General features: G+C 36.2%; 1 protein-coding gene across 2 annotated transcripts in view; it reads right to left on the minus strand.

Annotated features, from left to right (window-relative positions):
* POU6F2 (POU class 6 homeobox 2) overlaps positions 1–21,649 on the minus strand; it is a 501,581-nt gene that overhangs the window by 454,201 nt on the left and 25,731 nt on the right. The window contains exon 2 of one of the 2 annotated variants that reach the window (XM_073008947.1): positions 18,212–18,322. The exons of the other annotated variant lie outside the window; for it this stretch is intronic. Coding sequence (XP_072865048.1) covers positions 18,212–18,229 — 18 coding nt within the window. The 5' untranslated portion in view covers positions 18,230–18,322. The remainder of the gene's footprint in view (positions 1–18,211; positions 18,323–21,649) is intronic. 2 annotated transcript variants of the gene reach the window in all.

Below are 21,649 nucleotides of genomic sequence, written 5' to 3' on the forward strand. Positions count from 1 at the left end.
CATGCCATTGTCTCCATAGATATGTAATAAAGTATTCTAGAACTGCTCCTGCCGAGAACACTTCAGGTGCACGTCATTTTCTTCTGTATCTTCCTCCCCGCTCTGTCTCCTACTCTTGCATGCAAACACATATACACTCTCCTCCTACCAGTATAAAAATTCTTCGTTTACTGAATGTTTCTTTCCTCCCAGTTCAGCAGAACTCAAAAAGCAACTTCAGACTTTGACTAATACTCACGTAACTCCCAGTAAACAACATCCCTCACCCAAATACATAACTAATCATAATGCTCTTTATTAAGCTCTTCTGTGAAACAATAGGTCTAATACAAAGCTCCTCTCCACACTGTTTTAATTATAATAAATCACCTTCATTACGATGCATACTTCAATATAACATGTCAGCTGCTTAGCTACCTAGGTTACTCCCATAATGAGAGGAGAGCAGACGTGTACGTCTTGAAGAAAGTTATTTACGCACACTGAAAAATTCTACGGCATCCCATGGCTTTGCAGCACGATTTTCAGCAACTTTTATCTTACCTTACTGTTCATAACATTACAGCTGAGAAGACAGGGAAGAAAAGAATAAGAAAAAGCACCACATCTGAAAAATGCTGTTTACACAAATAACGGTACCCTGAATACATCCACTAGCGTGGAAAAATAAGTCCTTGCAGTACAATCATTTCTCTATAAATGTATGAAAGTATTTTACTGCCTGGTGCAACAAATCAGCGATGAGACGCTAGGCTGTGGTGTGTAAGTTTCAAGGGACTGTGTGTCAAAGTCAACTTCCCGGGCAGTCCCCTGAGAACTGCGCTGGGCACATTCTCATGAAAGGTGTGAAAATCTGATTTTCTAAAATGGATCAGTAATTCTCTATGAAGGGGGAAAGGATCGATAAATCTTTGCTAAGTAGATTGTAAAGGAAAAATTATTCTTTCAGTGACAGTACATTAGGATCCTCCAAACAATCTCAATAAACTAAAGACATAGCGTTTCTCCACCAGCTACTTTTGACTTCTGATATATTTTTGTAATCTCAGATCATTCTGCAATGCACATACATTTATATTTGCTAAGCAATGCTCCATGTTGATGTTGATTTATGGTGTGTGCCATTATAATGTTTGGCTGTGACTAGCAAAAGAACATTATTAGCTGCTTGTAACCTGATAGATGTGATACGAGAAAATGTCATTATAACCCAACGCACATATATGTTCCTAACTATATCAGTTCGCCGGGTAGCCACAAGATGTGTTGTTGGTATTCCTCAGCCAAATACATATGTGTTGTTTTTAGGTAACTGATCATTGACGTATAGTGTATATTCTCTTTATGCCTAAAAACACCGGGGTGTGATATGCTTAGAATCATGTGATGTTAATAGTCCTTGAAGGAATATGTCTTTCGGGCCCTGGGCAGAGACCAGGGAAATCTTTAGACACTGGTTTTATCACATACACTCGATGACACTGAACGGGAGTAACTACCAGCCCTGGCCACTAACACATTCGCCATTTGTTTCACAGCTTCGGAGTCCATGCTCCTCATCACGCTGAGGCCTGAGAATCCTCACTAAAGAATTTAGACAGAAGATGTGTGTCACGAGAAAACAAGCCTAGGAGTGGACCGACTGCTCCCAGGAGGCTCTCTGGTTATAGCATCCTGAGCTGTGTGTGGCTGAGATTTCCCCTGCTCTGTGTTAAAGTGGTTATTAAAAAATATGGCCTGTGTGGTAGCGAGGTATTTCAGGGGCCTCAGAGCATGCTGAATATCATGTGTCCTGCAATACCCAGATCAAACAAAGCAAATTCTCAGCATGGCAGGCTGAAATCTGCATTTCTCTCTACTTATGCACATTTATGACAGAATTCACAATAGGATAGCTCCTTTGGGAAGAAAAAGCTCTTCCACAGGATGCACTATTTTCATGTACAACATCCTTGGACAAAGAAGGGAAACAAGATAATTGGCATGGCAAATTGTAGCAAACAGGTGTGATTAATGTGTGTAAACCTCATTCAACTGAATGTCTACATATATTATAGGAATTATATCCACTAGTATCTTATCAGGGAGGGGGGCTGCAAGCAAACATTTTTATCAAATACCTCCTTTCCCTCTTTTTAATTGAATAATGCTAATAATGACCTCATTGAGGTACAAAAGAGAGTGGCTATAATTTCTTTTGGCATGAAGAAGGACTCACTATGATTACAGACCCTCCCACCATTTGGTTTTTGTGATGTTTTCTGACCAAAGAATGTTAAGAGTCCTAAGAAATAAGGTCAAATTTCTAAAAAGTCCAACATCCAATGCCCATTGGTAAACAGAATACACCAGGAAAGTCTATGTGGTATCAAATGAAACAAGACCTCTGGGTGTCTGCAAATATTTTGGAGAAAGGTGCCATCTTTTAAGCATCCAAAGGAGACCATTGATCTAGAAATAATGAGTAGCATCTTTCCTGATTCACAAGTCAGATTCATGGGACACAACTATTGACATATAAAAATTCAAATTTCTCCAAGTCGGAGCTTGTAAATCACATGGAGTTCTGAGTTTTACCCATTATAAGGCAAGTGCAATTCTTTATTATTTTATTTTTTATTTTTATTTTTTAGGCAGTCTCCCTCTGTTGCCCCAGCTGGAGTACAGTAGCATGATCTCAGCTCACTGCAGCCTCCACCTCCCGAGTTCATGAGATCCTCCCAACTCAGCCTCCCGAGTAGCTGGGACTATAGATGTGCACCACCACGCCTGGCAATTTTTTTTTATTTTTATTAGAGACGGGGTTTTGCCATGTTGACCAGGTTGCTCTCGAACACCTTGTCAAATAATATGCCCACCTTGGCCTCCCAAAGTGCTGGGATTACAAGTGTGAGCCACTGTGCCTGGCTGGCAAGTGCAATGCTAAGAAACCTAAATGATAGGAGGGAATTAAGTCAGCCACGGTTTGAAAGAGAAATGAAGGGTGGTGGATAAATAAAATACGATGGATAGAAGTATAGAGTAGGTGTTTTGTTACATATTCATATTCACATGGAACCTTAAAATGAAATGTCTTCACTGATATTGTTTTAATTTGGATTCTAAATTTGAAAAGCATTGTTAGTATCAAAATTTTTTTCTGATCCTAATAATTGTCCTAAACTTCCAACAAAATGGTTTACAGATAATTTTCCTAAAATCAATATAACAGTATATTAATGAGCTAAACATCCATCTTAACAGTTAGTATAAAAACAACAGAATGAACTAAAATACAGTAGGAAAGAGCTAATAAAAATAAAGTTGGCCAGGCGCGGTGGCTCACGCCTGTAATCCCAGCACTTTGGGAGGCCAAGGAGGGCGGATCACGAGGTTAGGAGTTCAAGACCAGCCTGGCCAAGATGGTGAAACCACGTTTCTACTAAAAACACAAAAATTAGCCAGACGCGGTGGTGGGCACCTGTAATCCCAGCTACTCATGAGGTTGAGGAAGGAGAATCCCTTGAAACCGGGAGGCTGAGGTTGCAGTGAGCCAAGATCATGCCACTGCACTCCAGCCTGGTGACAGAGCGAGACTCTGTCTCAAAAACTAACTAACTAACTAAATAAATAAATAAATATTTTTTTTAAAAAATAAAGTTTAGTTCAATTTTTTTTTGGAGGGGAGCAGGAGGATATGAAGCAACAGTGCTCTCATGTATTGGTGGGAAAGCAACATGGTACAGTCCCTTTGGAAGACAGTCTGACATTTCTTTAAAAACTAAGCATAATCTTCTCATATGATCCAGCAGTCACACTCCTTGGCATTTCCCCCAAAGAGTTGAAAATGTATGTACACACAACCAGCACACAAACTAATGTTTATTGCAGCTTTATTCATAATTGCCAGAACTTGGAAGCATCAGATTGTCCTTCAGTAGGCGAATGGCTAAACTGTGGCACATCCGGACAATGGAATATATATATATATTTTATATTTTTTGAAAGTTCAGTACAGAAGATGAGCAAAAATTGCTCCTTTGAAAAAGCTAATAAATAATCAGATCTCAGGCAAGACTGATCTAGACAAAAGGACAGGATGCCCAAGTGAACTATATGAAAAACTGAAATGGAAATATAACTACCAATAAAGCAGATACTGAAAAGATAAAAGAATTCACTGAAAAATGTATGCCACTGAATACAAAATATTGATCAAAATGGGCAATTTCCTAGAAAATCAAACTTTTCCAAAAAACGCAGAAAGGGATAGAATGCATGAACATCTCTCTTCATTATTATATACATTTAATTCATGATTTTAGGACTTCACATACAAACACACACACCACACATTGACTCAGATGATTCTACAAGTGAAACTTTCAAAAAGAAATTTTAATTTTTTTTTTTTTTTTTTTTGAGACGGAGTCTGGCTCAGTCGCCCAGGCTGGAGTGCAGTGGCGCGATCTCGGCTCACTGCAAGCTCCGCCTCCCGGGTTCACGCCATTCTCCTGCCTCAGCCTCCCGGGTAGCCGGGACTACAGGCGCCCGCCACCTCGCCCGGCTAATTTTTTGCATTTTTAGTAGAGACGGGGTTTCACCGTGTTAGCCAGGATGGTCTCGATCTCCTGACCTCGTGATCCGCCCGCCTCGGCCTCCCAAAGTGCTGGGATTACAGGCGTGAGCCACCGCGCCCGGCCAGAAATTTTAATTTTTAAAAAGTCTTTTAAAGAATAAAGAAGAAATACTTCCCCTAAACTATGAAGTCAATAAAACCTTCATGCCAAACCAGACTAGGAAACAGAAAAAAAGACACTTCTAGGCTAACGTCATTCATGAGCAAAGATGCAAAATGTCCTATCAGCAAGCAGAATCTAGTAGCGTATATAAAAATGATCATACATCATGACCAAGTCACTTTTATCCCGGAAATGTAAGAGTGGCTTAATATTTTCAAATCTATAAATGCCATTTAATATATTAAATGTAAAGATGAACAATTATGTGATCATTTTAATGTATACAGTAAAAGCATTTGATAAAAATGTCATGACAATTATAAAACATAAGATAAAATTTTCAACAAACTAGGAATAGAATATCCTTACCATTTTAAAGGAATTCTATAACAAACTTATATAAAACATAATTGTTCTTTCTTTTTATTTTATTTGTATACATTTTATGGGAACCAAGTATAATTTTGTTACACGGGTAGATTGCAGAGTGTTGTGAAGTCAGGGCTTTTAGGGTATCCATCACCCAAATAACATATATTGGATCCATTACATAATTTCTCATCATCCACCGCCTCCTCCCAGAAATGTTATTTTTGATAATGAAAAATGACAAGTACCTTTAAAATGAGGGGCAAGTCAAATATGCTTAACCTCACTATCACTACTTTTATTAAATATTGGATTTAATATCTGAGCCACTGTAATAGGAGACAAAAGTAAAAGTACCAACGATAGGAAAGAAAAATAAAAAATGTTATTTTTCAGATCACATAATTATCTCCATAGAAAAACCAAAAGAATATAAAACAAAATGTTAGAAAATTTGGCAAGATGGCTGGTATATGATCAATATTAAAAAATCAATTCTATGTACTAGCGATGATAATTTTAAAAACTATTTTAATAATAATAATACGAAAAGTTGAAAAATTTGTGTTAAAAAGAAAATCTAGCCAGTTGCAGTGGCTCGTACCTATAATCCCAGCACTTTCGGAAGCAGAGGCAGGCAGACCCTTTGAGCCCAGGAGTTCTAGACCAGTCTGGGCAACATAGTGAGATTCTACACATTTATTTTTATTATTATTTTTTTTTATAGCCAGGCCTGGTGGCTTGTGCCTGTAGTTCCAGCTACTCAGGAGGCTGAGGTGGGAGGATTGCTTGAGCCTGGGAGTTGAGGCGGCAATGAATTGTGATTGTACTAGTACACTATAGCCTGTGTGGCAGAATAAGACTCTCTTTTCAGAACAAGGAAGAAACTTTACAATATTCCAAGTTACGTAGGAATAAGCCTGAAAAATATCTGTCCAAAGAGAACTATACAAATTTTCCATGTATAGGTATAAACTATTTTAGAAAGATATTAAAGAAAACCTATAAAAATGAGAAGATATATCATGATTATGGATTAGAACGCTTAATAGCATACAGATGTTAATTCTTCCCAAATTTATTAAAAAGATATAAAGGTACATCTAATATATTTCAACAAAAATAAATAAATAACTTTAAAAAGTTATAAGGACATTCAAAACAAAATTTCAACTAGATTTTTAGGTTACTTGTCCTACCAGATATCAGGACCTTTATGAAGCAGTAGTGATGAAGAGAGCAAAGCAATATTTTTAAATGTTTTAAAAATACAAAAGAGTATGTTTTTAAAATGCTGAAATGGGTTAAGATTTCATAAGCAAGATACTAAGAGAAACAAACATGAAATAGTTTTAAAATTAACTTCAACTGCATCAAAATTAAAAAATGTCCGCCCATCAAAAGACACCATAAAGAAAGTAAAAACATAATACATGAGTAGGGAGAATATTTTTAGAATGAAGGTAACTGACAAAAGACTGGTATTCAGAATATAGAATGAATATGTAATATGCAAAAAAATAGAAAATGTGACATGAACAGGCTTTTCACAGAGATAAAATGGGCATGTCAAATAAATATATAAAAAAATGATTAACCTCAATAATCACAGAAATCCCATTAGAGAACAATGAGATACAATTTTACATAGCTTGGTTTTGGAAAAAATAGTAATTGGATTATACCAAGTCTTGGAGAGTATGTGGATCAATGGAGACTCCTAAATATTGCTTTGTAGGAATATAAATTGGTATATGCATCTGAAATATAAATTGGCATTTTCTTTTAAATGTGAGCATACTTGTACTCCAGGTAGAAAAGAATATCATGGATTGCAAAAACAAATTTTAAAAAGTCCAGAATGTACAAAGCAATGGAGGTATAATATAATAAGGCACCTGCAGAATATTTCAGTGAACTGTACATTTTCAAAGATGGAGCGCAAGGTGTATGTTTATGGGGGAAGAGAAGGAGATTTGATTAGCAACACTGGCAAACTGCCAACTCACAGTGGGTTGTTTTTGCAGTTTGTACGTTGTCCCACATCCCAAAATATTTCAAGAATTCTTAGTCACGGAACTCTTTCAAATTGAAAGTCAAAAATGTAAAAAGACAGAAAAGCAGAGCTGCTCTGATTGGAATTGGAGGACCTTGGACCAAAAGGGAACAGCCCTTCCTCCCTTTCCATGGAGATCCCTGAGGACATACCACAGTGCTCCTAATGCTTGGACACAGATTTTTAAAAGCCCTTGTGGGCAGTAGGGTTTTGGGCACTGCAGTGCCACAACCTAATTTGCATTACAGAAGCATTGCATAACATCAGTGTGATTGGATGATGGCAGAAGCCTAGTGAGTGTGTTTAAAGAACACCTGCTTGATGTACAGCAATGGGGAAGGTTTCTGGAAGGATATCCAGTTGCAATATCAAAGGTACCCAATGTATTTGAAAGAAGCTTCAAAGGTCTCAAGCATACAAATATATTTCCTATTACTCATTCAGATTGCTCAAAACACCCTGGGAGTACACTATAATCTTCATAAGTAGTTTACTTACATTGTTTTCTGTGCTGTCGGGAAAAAATTGCTTATGTCTTTTATTAATCCTAAGCAAAACCTACTTGATACCACTTTCAATCATCAGAAAGTTGGACAGTAAAATAGAAAACAAAAATAAAAATAGAGGGAAAAGCAGTCAACTGCCTAAATTCATCCCTGAGTATCAGAGGAGACACTTGACTTCTGTTATGTAGTTTGGCAATTTCTCAAGAAGAGATGAAAATATCCATCTTCTTACTGCCCTGCATTCTAACCTAGGTTACTCCATCATCATAGTACAAATGAAGCCCATCTTCTCTGGAACTATCAGTATTTTTATATTAAAAGTAAAATTAAGTAATTTAAGCGGTAATGCAAAAGTTTTATATTAAAATAAACTCAAAAGAAATTTTAGTCTTAGTAAACTATCACACTGACCTAAACAGAAATCTTGGCTCTTTACCAACCATTGGGCCTTTTTCCTTTCTGGCTTCAGTGTTTCCATTTGTAAAGTGCAAAGAATACCTACTTCTCAGACTTAAGTGGAATAATACAGAAAATATATAAAATGCAGCCTGTATCATAGTTAAGTGTTCAATAAGCAGTAGCCATAATGTGACATAAGAGGACATAAGATTTTATAAATGTATAAATTAGATGGAAATGCTTTTCTAATAAGAACACTTCAATGAGAAAAATGGAAAATGTATTTGGACATTTGTGTATCACTCTAAATCAGGATTTCTCAACCACGACTCTGTTGACTTTTGGGACTGGATAATTCTACATTGTAGGGAGACTGTCCTGTACATTACAGGGTGCTTAGAAGTATTCTTGGCCCCTACCCACTAGGTCCTAGTCTTCTCTCTCCAAGTTGTGGCAAACAAAAATGTCTCCAGACATTGCAGACATTGCCACACGTTCACTGAGGGAGTGGGGAAGCATCTTAGCCAAGATACTGAAAGCACAAACAACAAAAGAAAAATACAGCATATGAATGTTATCAAAATTAAAATTTCTTCTTTTAAAAGCCTTTGTTTAGAAAATGGAAAGGCAAGCTAAAGACTGGTAAAAAAATATCCACAATACGTACATCCAATAAAGGCTAGTATAAGTATTTGTAAACTCCTGAAAAACAATTATTTTTTAAAAACTAATCTTAAAACTAGGCAAAAGATTTGAATAATACTTTTAAAACACAGATATACAAAGGATCAATGAATATATGAAAAAGTGCTCAACATCATTAGTCATCAAGGAAATGCAACATAAAGCCACAATGAAATACCACTACCCGTCTATGAGAATGATTAAAGATAAAAAGACTGACCATACTAAGTGTTGGTGAAGATATGGAGCAGGCAGACTCTCACACACTGCTGTTGAGTGTGTAAAATGGTACAACTGCTTAGAAAACTCACAGTTTCTTATAATGTCAGATGTATACCTACTCTGCCACTTAGCAACTCTACTCTTGATATTTACTCCAAAGAAATGAAACCATATGTCCATGAAAAAGAATGTTCATAGCAGCTTATTCATAATAGTTCAGAACTGGAAATAACTCAAATGTCCAAGAGATGAATGGATGTACATGGTGGCTTCTCTCTCCAGCAAAAAAGAAAAAAGATGGGAAAAGGGGGAAAAGGTCCCAATACATGTGAAAACATAATGAATTTCATAGATGTTACACTGAGTGAAGAATGAAGACATAAAAGAATATATATTGTATGATTCTACTTACATGAAGCTTTAGAACAGGTAAATAGAAATTATGATGACAAAATTTAAAAAGTGGTTGCTTCCGAGGCAGTAGGGAGCTTTCTGTGTCCTTGAGAGTGTCCCATGTTTTGGCTAGAGTAGCTGTTACACAGGTGCACACATGTGTCAAAACTGATTGAAGTGCACATCTGTGTGTTTTACTGCAAAAAATGATGGGTGGGGGATAATCAGGTCGAGCAATCAGAATTAATAACACCTACAGAAAAAAGTAAATATAGGAAACTGAAGAAAATTAAATAAGCATATATATATATATTTCATTTTAGTGAATTTTGAGAAGGCATTTTATCCAAAAAAAGAGCAGCCAGGTATGAAAAATGAGCAACTGACAGATGAGAAATAAGACAAACTAGTGAACTAGGCCAGAGAGAAGAATGCAGAAAATAACAAATAGTGAATATCATAAAAGAAAAGAGAAGAAGGAAGGAAAGCATTCATCAGAGATATAATAAAAGATACCTTCCCTGAGCTGAAGAAAGTCACAAGTCTCCATATCCTAAAGTCTCCCTAAGAGCCAGATAAGATTATTTCTTAAGGCCTATCCCTTGACATATCCTGACAAATTTCTGGATTCCAAGAATAAAGATGAAATTCTAAATATGTGTAGTAAAAAAGGAGAAAAATATTATCCTCAAAGAAAAATGCTAAAACTGTGGGCTAGCAGAATCAGATTTTAGGAACCAATACAAAAGACAAGAGTTTCTAAACAAACATTAAGGAATGAAGTACAATTTCTAGAAATTTTAAGCAAGATGAACTAATTCCCTGGAATTTTATTCCCATGTAAATCATCATTTTTTATAGGTTTTAAAATGCAAGGATTGAATTAATATGATATCTATGTGCCTTTTGTAAAATTATTTTTAAAAGATGTAAATCAACGTAACTATAATAGAATAGAGGAAATTTGTAATATACATGAAACATTTTTGGAGAAAAATAGTAAAATGAATATTAAGCCCAAGAAATTGTTAACAATATGGTTTTAAAACTTAGATCAATTACAAAGAAAGAATTCTTGAAAGAAAAAGTAAATAATTTTATTTTTTAATACATATGGAACTAACATTTCACATACTTTCAATAAAATACGGCAAATGGGGTGGAGTAAATAAATACTAAATGCTTATCTTAGTCTGGGGTTATGGAGAAAGGCTATAAATAGAGTTTAGATCTTGCCGTCAGAAAAAAATATTGGTCAAGTATGTTTGCTACAAAAATTAATATTATCTGCTAGTAGGAAAGAAATAACATGTAAAACTTTCAAAGTAGTAAGAATAAAAACTGATCATTCCAAAGAAGATAGAAAAGAAAGTAAACAAATAACATAAATTGAAATAGATAAGATTTTAATCATTCCACAATGTAATCATATACCAAACATTACATTGTATCCCATAAATATATAATATTTATTCATCAATTAAAATATGTTTTAATGGTAAAAATAAGACCAAGAGCAAGCAAATCAATTAACATAATAAAAAGAAGGAATTACATTTCTCCATTAAAAGACAATGGATCCAAAATTGAGTTAAGAGAATCAAAACAAAACCCAGCCAGAGACTGTTTAAAAGAACATTTTAAATAAAATGATAAGGAAAAATTGAAAATACTAGAAGATATGATAGGCATATGGAAACAGAAGGAAAGCAGGTGGCAATATTACTATCAAAGTATAGCTCAAGCAAAATGCATTAAATGGGATATTTCATTTTTATAAAAGGTACATTCTGCCAAACAGATATGTCAAAAACTTTGTACATTAAAAAAAAAAAAACCTAACCTAGAAATACATTAGGCAAAGAACTTTTAGAAATACGATGAGAAATTGGCAGAAACTGCAATCTTAAGAGCAATAACACCTCTTTCAGAGTGTGACAGATCAAGCAGATAAAAAATAGAGAGTAGCTGAATAACACAATTAAGGAGTTTGATTTATTGAGGAGAAAGAGTAAAAAAGGAAACATTGTAACTTACAGATGTAAAATCCATATTCTTTTCAAATTTCCATGTAAAGTAATGAAAAGGACTCATGGATGAGACTGCAATGACCATCTCAAAACACCCACCAAAAAGAAACACCAGTTAGCCCACACTCTATCCTCAATGCTGTAATTCTGGAAATAAATACTTCTGCATGAACCTTGGAAAGGAAAGAAATCACATCAGTGGTGGACTGAGAAAGCAATATGAGTGATACAACTATTGGGTAACAATATCTTGAAGTAGATATTTGAGTATCTTGAATAGATGAAAATGACTTACCCCTTCCTGGACCATCCTAAATATCTCATCATGCAACATTATAAAGAGAAGACATTATTTTTATCAGGGCCTGCCCAAGACACTGGCTTCTAGAATGAAAGATAAGACCCCAGATTGGGAGCTACCTTTTTTGGGGGGTCTGGGAGGGTGCACCCAACCTGCTCACTTGCTTCTGGTTCCACACTTCCTAGAATGAAGCCTGACATATGCAAGCTGCGAAGGAAATCCATGATGGCTGCATTATCTTACTTATTCATTCATGCATATAAATGGACAACCAACAGTTACCAGATTCTGAGAGAAATGTTAACAAAACCCCAAAAGAATCAAAAGGAACACATTGATTCCCTGATGCTGGAGAAAACAGAAATAATTCAGGGAAGAGAAGGGTATCATAAAATAATTTTAATTGGTATTGTGAAGAACATTTGACAAAATACTTTATCCACAAAACAAGAATGGGTTGCAGTGATAAAAGGAACAAAGGTTTTTGAAAATTCAAAATATAATTATTGACACTTGAAAGATTGATAAAACACTATGTGGAAAAGTCAAGGAAACTTTCCAGAATCATAAAAAAAAAAAAAGAAAGAAAATGTGAAAGATTTCAGCACAATCAATGCAGGAAGGCCAACATCTGTCTCCTAGTAGTTCTAGAAAGAGATAGTTAAGAAAAGGAATGTGAGCAATTTATCAAAGGAATAATGAATGAAATTACCCAAAGCTTAAACAAACCTACAAATAGAATACTGTAAGTCTTCATTTTGAAGGATTCCATATGGTATTGAGCAGAAAAAAATGGAGGAAAAAAAATCTAAGAACATTCTTATAAAATTTCAGAACACAAGGATTCTAAAGAAGATCCTAAAAACTTCCAAAGAGATTACAATGTTTATCTTCAAAGGAAGAAAGACCAAATTGGTTTCAGACATTTCATAAGCAATGTTGGATGCCAGAAAACATCAGAGCCTTTAAAAGTTCTGAGAGAATTATTTTGAATCTAAAATTCTAGCTATCAATCAAGAGTAAAGACAAAACAAAGTCATTTGCAGGCACGTGGGGACTTATAAAATTTACTACCTACAGATTTCTTCTTAAAGAATTACTTGAGGATGCCCCCAAACAAAAATGGGATGTAGGAATGAGGAAAATATGAGGTTTAAGAAACCATGGACCAAATAAGGCTGCAAAATGAAAGGAAATTCCAAGAAGATGGCCATGCAATCGTCCTGGAAAACCAGGGCTGCAATACAAGAAGGAGGCAGGGAAATCAAAAAGAGTGTTTCCAAGAGGCAAATGAATTCTAGGTAGTAAGTTTCTCGGTAAAATAACTGAATCTTCTTCATGAAAAGGGGAAACTATATCAAAATATGTAAAGGGAAAAATGCTCTGCTCCATTCTCTCCCACTTCCAACTTTTACTCATTGTATTTCCACTTTTAGTGGTACTGCTTTCATGATACAAGGTTATACGTCTTAACCTATGAATTACTCTATTTTGTTTCATAGTGATTATTTCAAATATTGGATTTTTAAAATTTTTAGATTTAATTTATAGATACATAAGGAAAATTTAATTATACTGGCTCACAATCCCCTATGTGATTCCACTGGAGCAAGACATAAATGAGAACTCAGAATTTTATAAATTTTATAATGGTAATGAAGTACTTAGATTACATATTAACTAATACTCCCAGCACATTCTGGACTATTAAGCTGATTAATATCTCTGCACCAAAAAAAAAAAAAAAATGTAAATGGTTTACTTCATGTCAGTTCAGGTGAGGTTTTGTCACCAAATAAGTTCAGGTCACTGCTTCCGGCACAACCAATCCTCACACCTGACACAGAAACTAAAGGGTGGGCTTGTACACTCTGCAAACCAATCAGAATCATTCTCTACTTCCTACTTCATGGAGAGAGCATTTCTGAGAATGTTTGGATACAAAGGAAAATAATGGTGAGAGATGGAGACATAGAGATATGGCCCTGATAGAAGTTTTGAACATCAAAAATCACTTCTACCTGCAGACAGTTCTATCCCTAGACTTCTGTGAGCCATTACCATTGATTGATCTGGCTTTCTGTCATTTGCGACTCAAAGAGTTCAGGCAAATTCTGTATTTAACACAAATCCCAAGGACTTTTCAATAGGCTAGAAAGACAACAAAGATGCCTGCTATCACCGTAAGTGTGCTATATTTGACTTGAGAATGTTAGCCAATACAGCAAGGCCAGAAAAAGAAATGAGGTATAACTACTAGGAAAATAATACAAATTAACATTATTTGCAGATAATATGATGAAAATGCAGAAGAATCAATACATTAATAAAAGAATAGGATAATTCTGAAAAAAAATCCGCTCAAATCACACACACACACACGCATGCATGTACGATCTAGGAATGAGCTTAATAAAAATTTTGGAATGTTTTATATAAAGGAGTCATGCAAATATTTGGGTTAGAAAACAAAATTCAAAGCCTCTGAGATGAGAGCATGCTTGGAATGTTTGAGGAACTGCAGGAATGCCAGGTATGGCTACCCCAGGGTGGATAAGGGGGCGTGTAGTAGATGAGGTAGGAGAGGCAAGGAGGTGGGGAAGATCATGGAGGGTCTTAGAAGCAGCTCTAAGGACAGTGACTCCTACTCTGGGTGATGTGGGGACCTCCTGATGCTTTCCAGCCAGGGCTACAGTAATCTGCTTTAGGTTATCATAAGATGGTTGCTGGGTTGACAATAGGTAATGGGCGAACAAAGGAGAACAGTTAAAAGAATATTGTGATAATACACATAACAATAACAGCAACTAAAGATGGTGATTTAGCAGTAGAATTAGATTTAGCAGTACAAAGTAAACAGATCCCAGACAGATTACAGAAATCACTAACAAATCTCCATAACACGTTCACACGCAGCCCAGTGTGCACATTTTGCTCATTGTTATGTAAAAATGTATTTACTAATAGCTAAAGAAAAGTCAAGAAGAATAAGTAAATGATATCAAATCATTGATTTAATATGTATTTATTGGGTACAGCATCCATGTGTTAGGCACTAAGCGAGGCCATGGGATAGGGAAGAGGACACAGTTCTTGCCCAAAGGAACTCATGGTTACATAAGGGAGAAAAAACAACATGGTAAAATAAAAGTTGTAAAACCTTATACACACAGGATCATCTCAGGGCAACATCTCCAGTCTTCCTCACCCAAAGGCATTATGACATTCACTGGTTCCCTAGAGCTCCCTTGATCAAACCAAATTTTCAGTAAGATCTCCACAGTCTGGCTTACTGCCACCTTTACACTCTTCTTGCTCTCTGTGCTCTGCCACAGTGGCTGTCGGCCTTCTTCAAGTCCCTTAAACCGGACATGCCACATTCATTTCAGCTGCAGGGACTATGCATGCACTGTTCCATCTGCAGAAAGCACACTTAGCGCTGTCTTGACCCACACAACTCCAGCTCCTCCTTCAGTCTTACCTCCCTGATATACTCACTGATGATTTCCCTGATTAGGTCAAAGTCTCCTATGATGAGCTTTCATACCATTCACCTCCCCATGGTAACACTTACCACTGTTTTACATTTATGTAAATATAAATATTTGACTTTGGTTAGCTAAAGTCTTTTCTACTGAACTGTAAGGTGGGGGGGGACTATATTGTTTTTAACCTTTTTAAAATGCTCCTGTGCTTACATGATTTTACAACTTTTAGTTTACCATCTTGTATTTTCTCTGTCATGGGACTATGAGCTTTTTGGAGCAGAAACTGTGTCTTCCTTTCTGTCCCATGTCCTAGCTTAGTGATCAAACACATAGATCCTGCACTTAATAAATCGTATTAAACCAATGAATTGGAATTACTATATCATATCCCACATTACTAGAATCCTGCTTGGCTCACAGTGGAGATTCAATAAATATTTGTTATTATATAGTATACATTGTATTGTATATAGGTAATCAGTATATACTGCATTATATATAGGTAATCATATACACCTGTATAGAATATAGATGTATTATTCATCTATATATAATATAGATATAGTATACAGATATATAATATATAATATAGATATAGTATATAGATATCTGTGTATAATATAGATTACACATCTATATAGAATATAGATATTATATATCTATATTATATATAGATATATTACATATAGATATTATATATCTATATATTACATATATATAATATAGATATATAATATGTACATAAAATCAAACCTACAGGTACCATTAATAGTCATCATATTTTAAAAAAAAGGAAATCAATTCTAAGAATAACAAATTATTAGGCATTGATATATTTTAAAAATTCTGCTCCTGAACAAAACAGAATATTCTGACAGAGTTACTGACATATTTTTTTTAAATTCATAAGCAAGATGCTAAATATTCTCAGTGGTCATCTGAATGGAGACCACAAGGAGGAAGACGATCATCTATGGTGTACCATCCTTCTGCCCAAAGGCTCTTGACTCCAACTAATTGAAAAGAAGAGTCAATAGCAGTAGCAAGAAGCAAGCCACAGCTTCGCGGAAACAGTTCCACTTTCGACAAAAGGAAACTAAGCAGTAGGAGGCTCCATCATTTATTAAACCAGGATGTATTTGTATAGCCAACTGTGAAAAAGAGCTCTCCAACATTTGTGAGAGAATGATCCACAGGACCTTTGAAGTTAGGAGGAAATCTTGTGGGGAGAAAAGAGAGAAAAAAAAATCTTGCAGTTTTCTTCCTGGGTCTAAGCAATAGCAACATGTGGAGGTGACCAAAGAAAAAAGATAAATTGACAAAGAATGAAAAAAAATTCAGTTTTTTCTGAATCCATAAGATTCCACACATATTTCACAAGGATTTATCAGGTGAATTAAGACTTGCCTTGCACATAGATGTTCATAAAACTTGTCTTTGTATTACCCAAGGCATTGGAGAAAGATTTAACATTAAAAGTTGCTAAACAACATCTAACATGTTATCATTTCTGTAAAATTAATTTTATCCACTTCTTTTTCAGTATGTTCACCTTCATTTTTATAGTTATAGCTTCCACTCTCCTGAAAACATGCTTTTCCAGTTAGCTGGAAGAGACCTTCATTCACCTGCCATTTCCACACCCTGTCTGAAACATTCTCCTGTGGGAAATGTTCATGCAAAGCCGCTTTCGTACACGGCCAGCATTGGGTTATGCCTCTCTGAAGGTTCTGCTGCTAAACGTTGGCTTTTAAGCAACTACTTAAAGACACTCCCAAGAGATGTACAGTTAACTGTCTCATAATGAGTCACTTCTCCTAGCCAGAAAAGATATTTCCGCTACATCCATATTTGATTTTCTGGAAAATCTATAGTAGGCTAAGCTTCACACATGAGCCAGTATAAGCTTATTATAAGCCTATGGTTTTTCTTTTTGCAACTCATGAGGACTCTCTCATTGCTCTGAGGGGAAAAAATCTGGAAACAAAGTAACCTGACAAGCTGAGTACATACATTAAGTGCATAAATTCTTTACAAATAGGGCTCTTGATAGTACATTTAAAGTACAAATAGTGTTTCTACAGCACACCCAAGGAGTTCATTTTTTAAATGAATGAAATGACATTGGAAAGATGACATATTACAACTATTTCCTCCACTCGACTTACAGCAGCTCTACTCCCTTGGTGTTTATAGACAAATGCTGCTAATAGAAAGGAACGGACCATGTTTAACATAAATGTTGTCTTCTTTATGCTATGGAACAGCAAAATATCATTATCATGGTAGAATCAATTGATTATATTATCCCCAGCATTCTAAAAGTCTAAAACTCTACAGACCAAGACATTCTGAATGGTTGCCCCATTTTTTAAAAGTATGTATCTAATTTTAAAAGAAGCAATTAGAAAACTGGAGATAAATTCTGTTCCTAGACCCATCAGCAATGACCTAGGTCTCCTTTCAAGTTTTCTGTGCCTTTAAGACAGAATACATTCCATTGAAATCTTCTTCCCACTTCCTTCATAAGGAAACTGGGAGTGTTACTGACCCAACATTCCCCCAAAATACTTTAGGCCTCCTAATTACAGACATCTCGAAATAGAAGTGTAAAGTAATACTCAAAAATCTAGAGTATCTTTTCCCATAAAAGCCACATCTGCCTTATTTTTTAAAATGAAATATAAAAATAGCAAATAAAATTCCATAAAAGGTTATTTATGTGCAGCTTGTATTTAGAATGTAAACTCTAATGGTCAAGTATGTAAACAGTAAGGAGAGAGATATATATTCAATGTAGGTGTTCAGTAAAACAAACCGTAATACCACCCATGGATACAGCTTATGAATTAAGGAATAATTCTAGCATAAAATAAATCTAACATTTTGGAGAAGCAGCATATCAGAACAAAAGGGAATCTCACTCATTTGACAAAAGGAAACATGACAATGATTTCCCTCCAATTTCATACAATAAACTCACAGATTGTAGTTTTGCGGAAATTTCCTATTGGTAGGCATTCTGAAAAATCAACAAAATACCTGAAGAAGAGCACTCATTTGCCACTTCCTCTTGGATCATTATAAGAACATTCTTTCAGCATCTTGACAGTAAACAGCAAACAGGGTAACACAACCCAAGAGAGTTCATGCCTAGAAGAAAACCCCAACATTTTATTTAAATGATGACATTGCAAAGAAAACTCAGCTGAAATGACACACATACGTTTTACAAGACTTGGCAGATAGAACACTGAACACCTAGGCTCTGACTTTGGCGTAGCCATAGATCTCCCATGGAGCTACATGGGAAAATAAGAAGCCCCAATGTCAGCCCTCTAACTTTATCTCTAAATAAAGAAGTAATTTTGAAGGTGTGGATTGTAGGTACATTGTTCTATATTTTTAAAACAAATCCTAGGATCTTTTTTTTTTTTTTTAACTGAGTCTTGCTCTGTTGCCCAGGCTGGAGTGCAGTGGCACGATCTCGGCTCACTGCAACCTCCGCCTCCCAGGTTCAAGCAATTCTCCTGCCTCACCCTCCCGAGTAGCTGGGATTACAGGTGCAAGTCACCACACCTGGCTAACTTTTGTATTTTTAGTAGAGATGGGGTGTCACCATGTTGGCCAGGCTGGTCTCAAACTCCTGACTTCAGGTGACCCGCCTGCCTCGACCTCCCAAAGTGCTGGGATTACAGGTGTGAGCTACTGCGCCCGACCCAACTCTATTATTAATAACTAGAATGGGGACTTAAAAATGTGATCAGGTATAAGATGCTTGTCCATGTCCCTGACTCCAACACTTTTAGGCTGGGCCCGTTACCCCTTCTGGTGTCCCCCCAATACCAATACACCACATATATGCTGGCACAGTGTTCCTTTTCTTTAGGGAGATTACTTTTCAGGTGGAAAACTTGTTATCTTAGATTCTACAATTAAATATTATCCCAGATTTCTGTCAGAGATTAAACACATATGAATTTGTGTGAGGATAGCTCCCTTTCATAATGTCCATTTTACTGCTGCATGCCACAACGTGACGAAAAGGTCCAATTGTTTCTGGATATAGACATAAACTTGCAGAGATCTGTTAGATCCTTTAGAAGATAAAGCAACTCTTAGCATTATCACGAATGATTTCTGTAGGTACGTCAGTGCCAAAACAAAGGAAATCTCAAAACTCAAACCCAAACCAGAGGGTAGTTCATTCTCTTGCATTTATACCCTATCAGCATTGGATCATATTCACTTCAGGAGTAAAAAAACAAACATGAAAACAGAAACAAAAATCTTTTTGACGGCAGGTCAAGAGAGCATGTGGCTATCAACCCAACCTACATACACGAGCACGCGGGCATGCACGCATATGCGCGCAGACACACAACACACAACACACACACACACACACACACACAGAGGTTTCTCCCTTTCCCCAAAAAACATTTATAGTAAATATCCATCCAGACAAAAGCCTCCGTTTTCCTACTGCTTTTGTGTGCTGTGGCAGGAAGCAGTTGTCAGCTGCGTTCCTGAAAAATAACAACTGCAGACACTGAGACACATGCCACAATGTTCCCGTGGAAATCAAACTCTGAGAAATTTTTTAAATGTTTTCAACACATCAGCATGAAGCATCGACCTAGTTGGAATCACTTAGATCTAAAGCAAATGCACTGATTGTTTTCACAGCAGGCTTTTCTTCTTGGAGCTGAAACAGGCGCACTGGCGAGGGTTGCACGGAAAGGTTTGCAGCCCCCTGCCTTGGTCTGCTATAGCCAGTGACACGATCAATACCAGGGTGAGCAGCAGAGGAAGCTCAGGGAAGATTATGAAGATGAGGTGAGTGACAGAATTACCTTATAGGGTTTGTTCTTTCTCTCACCTTGAATCTCATCTGCCACGGACGGAGATGGAAAACCATCAGGGCACAGACCAAAAACAAGAGGTGGAAAGGGTTGAAGGGCATTAGACACCATATGTGCTGAGAGCCTGGCTATTGTGTCTTTTTACATGTTAGAATCCTCAAGAAAGGGCAAGTCCTGTAGCAAATCAGGGCGGCATCACTGATTAACGAGAAGACAAATGCCAGCATCTCTTTCAGGGCCTGGAGCACAGCAGGTGCACCAATAATTGGCAGCCCTGATTTTCAGTGTATTTTTTATTACTGTTAATACAACTACTCCTCCTATTTTACTTTTTAGCCCCGGTAAAGTACCATTCATGTAAGTAATATACATACATAAAGTACCATCTTTCCAGGTTAAACTGTGGGATGAAGTGTGGACAAGACCAAATGTGCCTTAGGTGGCCATCATTTATTTATTGAGGGCCTCCTCTGCACAGGCACTGCTAGTCCACAGTTTTCTTCCCCTAACTCAGAGGTCCAAAGATGCCTAAACAATTGAGTCAGCTCATTCACTGGGCTTGTCCTGGAGCTTAACAGAGGCACCAATTTAGTGGAACCAATTCTCATTCAAAATGTCCAGAATGCAAGGAAACAGGAAAATCTCCATTGTCTATCAATCTGATTGAACAATCCTGACCAACTGAGTAGAGTTGACTATGTTGATAATCAAATGTGCCGAATACTCATATTGACAATAATATGTCCAAGCTATAGCTGCTTTTATAATCCATCTCCCTAAAGCTTGAGATTTTTAAAAATATTTCTGTGAAGTTTAAACTGTATATAAGAAGTGTCCAAGAAATTCAAGGCTCATATTCGTTATTTGTTTCCTTAAGGCACTGGATGAACACAGTGAAAAGGAATATGTTCTAGGCCTTCCCAATTATTACCAAAACATCAAAATGAATTGTTATCAGAGATTTTATTCTGATTCTTTGAAAAAAATATATAAACGTTTGTATGTATATCTCATTTTAAATGGAATGTCTATTCATTGAAAAGTTAAAAAAAAACATGATTCCCCAAACCTAAAAATTGTCACTGCCATAAGTTTGGTTATTTATTTATGGTCTTTTTTTCTACACTTTTAAAATTTACATAATTAGAACAATACTACATAAGCTATTTTTTTTTTCACTTAACATTACACATTATATCATAAGCATATACCCAGGTCAATTTCTTTGAAAACAATCTTAATGTTACATGATTTATGGATTTAATATGCTTAATCATTCCTTTCCTTTTTTTTTTTTTTTTTTTTTGTTTTTGAGACGGAGTCTCGCTCTGTCGCCCAGGCTGGAGTGCAGTGGCACAATCTCAGCTCACTGAAAGCTCCTCCTCCCAGGTTCACACCATTCTCCTGCCTCGGTCTCCCGAGTAGCTGGGACTACAGGTGCCCACCACCACGCCTGGCTAATTTTTGTTTTTTTTTTTTTTAATCTTTAGTAGAGACGGGATTTCACCGTGTTAGCCAGGATGGTCTCGATCTCCTGACCTCATGATCTGCCTGCCTCGGCCTCCCAAAGTGCTGGGATTACAGGCGTGAGCCACCATGCCTGGCCCAATCACTC

This window comes from Chlorocebus sabaeus, chromosome 21, assembly GCF_047675955.1.
Source record: "Chlorocebus sabaeus isolate Y175 chromosome 21, mChlSab1.0.hap1, whole genome shotgun sequence".
In the NCBI taxonomy this organism is placed as follows: Eukaryota; Metazoa; Chordata; class Mammalia; order Primates; family Cercopithecidae; genus Chlorocebus; species Chlorocebus sabaeus.